The 7284-nt window shown below is 41.9% G+C and overlaps 1 protein-coding gene across 2 annotated transcripts in view; it reads right to left on the reverse strand.

Annotated features, from left to right (window-relative positions):
• atg2a (autophagy related 2A) overlaps positions 1-7284 on the reverse strand; it is a 32884-nt gene that overhangs the window by 17153 nt on the left and 8447 nt on the right. For both annotated transcript variants that reach the window (XM_015017875.1, XM_015017874.1), the window contains exons 5-15: positions 6972-7116; positions 6580-6792; positions 6391-6490; positions 5452-5616; positions 4599-4741; positions 4366-4441; positions 4006-4249; positions 3685-3826; positions 3036-3134; positions 1726-1881; positions 875-1148 (exon numbers count right to left, since the gene is read on the reverse strand). In XM_015017875.1, the coding sequence (XP_014873361.1) occupies positions 875-1148; positions 1726-1881; positions 3036-3134; positions 3685-3826; positions 4006-4249; positions 4366-4441; positions 4599-4741; positions 5452-5616; positions 6391-6490; positions 6580-6792; positions 6972-7116 (1757 nt within the window). The remainder of the gene's footprint in view (positions 1-874; positions 1149-1725; positions 1882-3035; positions 3135-3684; positions 3827-4005; positions 4250-4365; positions 4442-4598; positions 4742-5451; positions 5617-6390; positions 6491-6579; positions 6793-6971; positions 7117-7284) is intronic.

Below are 7284 nucleotides of genomic sequence, written 5' to 3' on the forward strand. Positions count from 1 at the left end.
ATGACCATCAAGTACTGCAGAAGCCTGTTAATCACCCAGAGATACAATTCAGGTGTGCGGCTGAAGGGAAATACCTAAAACATGCAGGACAGGGGGGTGGTGAGGACCAGGGCTGAGAAACACTGTTTTAGGGTGTAAAATCTGTCAAAAATGCATAATTGAACACCAAGTAAAGAAATAATTGAATGATCTGCATGAAACTTTTAATGGCCAACCACATCACTTTCAAATATTAAATATGGGTGATAAAGGTATTAAATTACACCAAACTGTTGGTTTATGAAGCAGGTTTCTGCTTCACTGAAACACAGAGCTAATTTTCTATAATGCTGTTTAAATTATGCATTTGAGAAATAACTACAGAAGAGGATGTGTTATCAATATAATTGTCCACAATCTATACATATTAATGTATGTTTGACTAATTGATGTACGAGAAAAAAAAACATTGCATTCAAGAAGAATGATGGGAAATTTGATCAAATATCAATCCTTTTCATATACAGGTAATTTCTAAAGCATCAGTACATTACTTTGTCCATGTCATCTCTTAATTTTCATCAGTTTGAGTAGCTCTAACCGCTTGGCATGCTGAGGTGAGTGCATCTTGAGTGCAGACAGAGGGTTTGCATGGTGCAGCACTGACCCATATGATTGGATCAGTGTTGCACCATTCAAGTCATGCTTTTGTCCTGTAACACAAATAATTTTACTTTAAGTATTTGTTTGAAATATATTAAATTTATGCAACACCTGCACAAACACCTTCTGAGGTGAAGCAGAAACAATATGCTGGTAAAGACTAGAAGAACACTGGTATAATAGTGCAACAAAACCCAACTAGACTCCTCTTTGTGGCTCTGTGCGCCCTCACCATGCATGTCTGTGAAAGAGGCCTCCAATAGCTGGGTGAGACAGGGGCCCCACTGTTGCCCAGGGGCCGGCTGCTGGCTCTGCAGGTCCGGGGCCTCCTGGTGCTTCAGCTCCAGCTCCGTCAGCTCCAGCACCAACGTCTCCTCCCTCACTGCCCTCTGGGAAGGCGGTCGACGCAGCGGCGGAGGCCGCAGGTCTGGGATGGGGAAGCGAAGTCTGAGCACGGCGTTGGGGGACAGGAGGGTGAAGGACGAGCAAAGTTCGACGCTCTGGGTCTGAGAAGAAAGAAAAGGGACCCTTCTTGGAATCATTTCCAGAATAAAAGCTGAACTTGGATCTATAGAGCAGATTTGGTCACAATCAACCCTGTAATCACAGCTGACCACCGCTTTATTACGGAGCCGGGAGGCTGAAAGGTTGATATTAGGATGATCGGAGAACTACTGATTCCCTCTGAACCCAGACGGCTTTTTAATGTTTGCGTCAGCACAAGTTTGATCAGTCAGACGTGGCAGAATGATGTTTTCATACAAAGATTTTAATAGTTTTGGTTTCTCTGTGTGGCGATGACATAAAAGTTCATGGCTCTGGACAACCACACTGACTCATTTTAAACAAAATTATGAGAGGTGAGCTTTAAACATGCCTTTCTGCCCAGTCAGCAGTCCAACGATGATACTTTGTGGTCTTGATTGCCGACAGTTCACAGAAGGACATAAGCACATGCAGAAATGCTGATTTATATTTCCGAGTTCTCCGAGTTCCTTTAGTGTTTTCTGGTTTGGGTCTTAATTTTTTTAGGGTTTCTGGCCTGCATTACACTAAAAGGCAGTGCAGTGTTGGCGGTTCCACCTGTATGAGTCCTGGTCCACAGTTCTGGCTCGGACAGTGGCTGAAGGCTCTGCTGAGGCTCCCCAGGCGGCTGAGGATGTCCAGGTCCAGCTCGGCGCTCAGCTCCGCCAGCTCTACCCGTACCACGCTGTCCCGCCGCAGCACACGCTGCTTACCCTGCAAACACACAGATTAATGCATTTAATTATAGACAGTAACGTTCTGATAGCAGCCATTGCGTTTTATCCTCCAGCACAAACGAAACTCAAAGTAAAGCCAAGTTTGTGTGTCAGATTACTCCTGAAACGCCTCTCCTGATGTTTACTAGTAAAACAATCTTTCTGGATCAACATCTGCGAACACTTGTAAGAAGAAGTTTATTGTTTACAGTTTGGCGTTTCCTCAAACTAAATATGATCAACTGGAACTTGACTTGATAGCAGGGAGTGATTTTTGTTGAGGTGTTCAATAAATACAAAAATCATTACAGCTAAAAATACACAACTTGATCTAATTACTTAAATCTGCAACTCAATCATTGCTCCAAGACTCCAGTGCCTCTCATAAGAACCACGGAGATTATATTGTGGAAACTTTTTAACACATTTGGGTCCGTAACCTTATAAAACCTCCATATACTTTCATATTGGTGCTAGACTGGCCACAAATAGAGCGAAAATAGACTTTATTTTAACAGAACAAAAGGAACAGACTACTGAAGAAAACTGCACTTTGATGAATAAAGTCTTTTATTTAATTTATATAAAAAGATACCATAAGGTGAGCAGCATAATTTCTGTGAATCAATGTGCTTGGTAAAATAAGGTGCAGGATGTAGAGTAACACAACCTCATATTCTGATGCCAATGAGGCTTAAATGAAGAATAAAGCAAAGTTTTTAATATGAAAACCAGCAGAATGAGTCTCATTTACAGAAATAATTGAGCTGAGAACGTATTTAACATATAGGAGGCATAAGATAACTCGTTAAATTGGGTGACAAAGTCAACAGAAAGCGAGGCAGTGGGCTCAAAGACAGTTTCTTATAGAGGCTCTGGTGTGGCATCTAGGGCACCTACTGTACTTTTCCAGTTATTGTGATGTAGAAAAAAAATGTTTCAAACAAATATTCTCAGTTTGTTGAGTTGGAGCGATTCTCACAAACTCAGTTTCTAATGTAATGGGAAAATAGCAGAGGGTTTTCTGTCTCTATCAGTGTCAAACAAAAGTCTGAGTGTTTTTACGGAAAGGATTACATTCATCTGTTCGACCTTGAAGATGTAAATAAAACATTTTTTAAACAGTTTAATGTGCTGAAACATGGTTCGTACTTTTCGCAGGTGTTTCTCAGTGAGGCTGTAGTGTAGCTGGGCGCAGGGTCTGGCTGCGGCTCCGACTGTAAACAGTCCAGCTTTCTGGAACTGAAGTAACTGCAGAGTGAAAAAAAAGAAAACCATAAAAAAAACAAAGTTTTATTGGCTTGAGATACTAAATTCAATTTACAAATGAGCTTACTTGACCGACATATGAGTCTCATGTTTTATTGCAAAATAGCCTTACATTAGAAGAAAATGTAAAGAGAAAGACAATTATTTTAATTTTACATGAAGTCATGATTCGAGGCTTCCCGAACTTTGAGTTCACAATTAACTTACAGGACATATTTCCATCAGCAGCAGAACCTTCTAGGAAGGATTGATTGATCAATGGACGAAACAGCTGGATAATATTTAGACAACCAGACAAGTAATAAAGTCTGGAGATACAAGCAGTTATAAAACTTAACTTCTCTTTCTCTTCAACATTAATACTTAAAAAATACTCCAGATTTTTCTAGACTGCAGAAAAACAATTATTTGCAAAGCAACTTGTCGCTGATAATGAAACTGCTTACCAAAGACAGTGTGACCGATAATGATGAACTTTCCACATTCACGAACAGTAATAATAATTTTTTTTTTTAAACGTGTTGTTTTGTACCTCACAGTACTGAGGTTTTCCATCCTGCCACAGGCACTCCAACAGTTCCAGTCTGCTGAAAGAAAGGTCCGAAGTCACGGCCCGACAGCGGCGCCTCCCGCTGCGCGTCTCACATGTCACCTGCACTGCTGCCCCTGTCAACCTACCAGAGAAAACCTCACAGTGAATCGGTTTAATGAAGAAACACACCGAGGGCTGTAACTCCAGCGAATGAAAATTGTCACGGATTACTCCATAAGCACTAAGAAAACATCCATCCATTATTGTAATAGCAACTATTCTTACTAAAATCTGTTTTATAAAGTTCAACTTCTTTTCTACCTGAGATTGGAGAGTGGACAGGCTGCGGCGAAGCATTCTCTCAGATGGTTGAAGTTTTTATTGGCCAGTATGTTCTCCTTGAATGAAAGCAGCCCTCGGAAGAACACCTGAGACACCTGAGCTAATGACGAGGCTCCATCAGAGGGCGGGTCCTCCTGCAGCATGGTCAGAGTGAGCCCACCGAGGGTCAGGCGCACCAAGGCTTCGGGTTTCAGCTGCTCCGCCTGGCCACTGTGTGAGCGCCCTGCAGTTAAAAACAGAAATAATAAGCTGTGTTTCGTCGTTAATACTGAAAACAAAGGTGCAGCCAGTGTTTTATTTAATCTAGACTCTGTTTGCTACTCAAATAGCTGACTTTACCTCTGATCCTGCTGGTATGTGGCAGGCTGGATAAGCATCCTGCTACAGGATATCTTCTAGGACAGCTTGCCAAGCCCTGGCATGAAAGAAATCAAAAGAAAGTACAGAATTTACTTTGCTGTGTTGCTAAAAAAAAATGTGTGTTCAATAAGTATTCATCCTGGATACAAATGGGCTCATCTTGGTCCTCTGCTACATGTTTAAACACACAGGTACACAGACGGAGGCTGTACCTGTGCTGTCAGAGCTGCCGGGTGCGTCAGGCTGCTCAGACTGTGTGTGGAGGACTCCATGTCGCTGTCCGACAGCTCGCTGCCAGAGCGAGTGGACGTAACACTGCTGCTCATTCCCGCAGGGCCCATGGAGTAAAACATTTCTGGACAAACACAAGGTCAAAGGTTGAACGCTGCGGTGCTTAACTTTACTGCAGCGTACCCTTTCACGTGTTCTTGTCATCTTTTGTAGGTCTTATATCAGACAGGATCCATTTAGTTCATCTATTGATTCTACTAGTCTGGCACTAATCAAGCCTGGGTGACGCTAACAAAACGTACTTCTGCTTTCCAGAAAATGTTTTTTGTCACAGTTAAATCATGATTTAATAAGATTGGAGATTACTTTTTTAACATTGGGGTAGATAACTGAAATCATAATTTAAAAACAGCTTTTTTTTATTTTCTCATATTATTTTTAATCATAAAACTTGTTTGATGCTCTGAAACGTCAAAGACAACCCCCCCCCCCCAGTCCCCACCTAAAAACCAAAGAAATCAGAAGAACTGGATAAATGACTGCAACAATGCCTACAAAAACAATATTTTACATTCTTCAAATAAATTATTTGGAAAGTGCAATTTTTATTTTTATTTGACCAAAAAACAACACAGGAAATAATGACAAAAACAATAAAGGGACTTATTTACGCTTTTCTTCAATCTTTTGTTTTCAAGATGAGAAATAATCTATGTTTGTAACAATTATTCATCAGAATGAATCCTGCTATAGTTTAATTACACATGAAATGTCTAAATCTGAGCTGGATTTAGGCCTTTATCAGCATCACAGGTGAACTTCTGGTAGTCATACCTCCGTTCTCCAGGCTGGTGACGTAGGGCTCCAGGTGGGGCTCGTTCTCCCACTCCCTGTCTTTAGGACTGGATCCCAGCTGCTTGCTGAGATCCTCCTCGATCAGTCGCAGGTCCTCTGAGTCTAACGGGCGACTGTTCACGCCACCACACTTCTGCTCCGGCTCTGAGGGTAAAACAAAACAAAATCAATGTTAGTAATAGAACAGACAGACAAAACATAGAAACTGCATAAAAAATACCATCTATGAGCCAATTAATAAATCTTACTGATGCCATCTTGACTCAAAAACAAATGTCAGATCTAAGCATTTTACAAGATACACAGATCCAGTTTAGAAGCTCAAATGTTCACATAATCCGTGATTATATTAACCATTTACATTTTCAGAGAAAATCTCAGTGCTATAAAAGCACAGAAACACAAAAATACATTTTCAACTGAAGAGCATCAGAAGAGTGTTCTTCAGCAGCTACAATGAACACAGAAATACAGTTAGAAATGAATGGTCCAGTCAAAGTATGGACCAAAATCTAGACTTGAAAATGAATGCTAGCAGATGCTCTCCACCCAGTCTGACTGAGACTGAGCTACTTTACAAAGAAGCATCCAAACATATATTATTTAGATGTGCAAAGGTGGCAGCAACGTGACCCAAAACACAATAAAAGTGCTCAGATACAAACGCAACCCACACTTCTTAGATTTGTAAAAACTTTAATTTGTCCACCTCAACAACGTGCATGACTTTGCATTTTGCACAGACAACGAGGTCTGTGGTTGCAAAGTTCAAGGGGCACGAATATGTTTGCAAGTCACTGTATCTCAACCATTTAAATGAACAACACACTCATAAGCAAGCTAATATAATCATGGTAATCAGAAACAAAGATCTAAACTATTCTTTGTGATGTCAGAAAAGCAGATATTAAACTGTACCAATGTCGATGCACAGGGCTGCCAGGAGGTCTGCTAGATGGGTAATTTGATCCGGAGACAGCAGCAGGTGGACACATCCCCCCCTCCCGTCCAACTCCAACTGGTCAGCAGAGAGGAGGACGGAGGCATCGATATGAGAGGATGTCTGTTTTCTGCAACGCGGCAGATTTATAAGACAGAAACACACACCTTTGGTCCAGGCAGCATGTCGTTCTGCTTGATCTTCATTGTGGTTTCAATAGAGCCAGAGCAGCGCCCTATGAGCAGCGGCTGAGACGGGGGGCAAGCGCTGCTTTTCAAGGGCTTGGCTTCTTCCTCTTTCTCCTCGTCGTCCTCTTTCTCCTCATCATCCTCTCCTTCACTGGCTGTGGCTGAGTTTAGATGCACCTCCCCAAGAGGACCCTGGGAGATAAAACAAGCATTTTTGTCCCGGTTCAGAATTGTTTACCTCTTATAAAACAAGGCTTTACTGTAACAAGAAACAGACACAACCCCACTGAGGCTCTGCAAGGATAAGCAGGTGTAGGAAGTGGATGGATGGATGCATCCAAAACCTGCACGACTTTAGTTGCATCCTTTACCTGAACAGCACCGATGATGTCGTACAACAGCTGAACCTCCGTCAGCTGGAGGATCTTGTGCAGAAAGGCGGGCGGCTGGTGGATGTCGACAGGCACGGCAGTCTGGCTGGAAGGATCTTTCACGGCTTCATCAAAGTACTCCAGGCTGGAAACAAACACACAAACACAAACACACACACACACACAAACACAAACACACACACACACACACACACACACACACACACACACACACACACACACACACACACACACCTCTTAAAACACAGACATTTATTTATAAACAAAAGAAATAAGCATTGGAGTGTGACAG

Source organism: Poecilia latipinna, unplaced genomic scaffold (genome assembly GCF_001443285.1).
Source record: "Poecilia latipinna isolate Pla-1442-1.1 unplaced genomic scaffold, P_latipinna-1.0 Scaffold2199, whole genome shotgun sequence".
In the NCBI taxonomy this organism is placed as follows: Eukaryota; Metazoa; Chordata; class Actinopteri; order Cyprinodontiformes; family Poeciliidae; genus Poecilia; species Poecilia latipinna.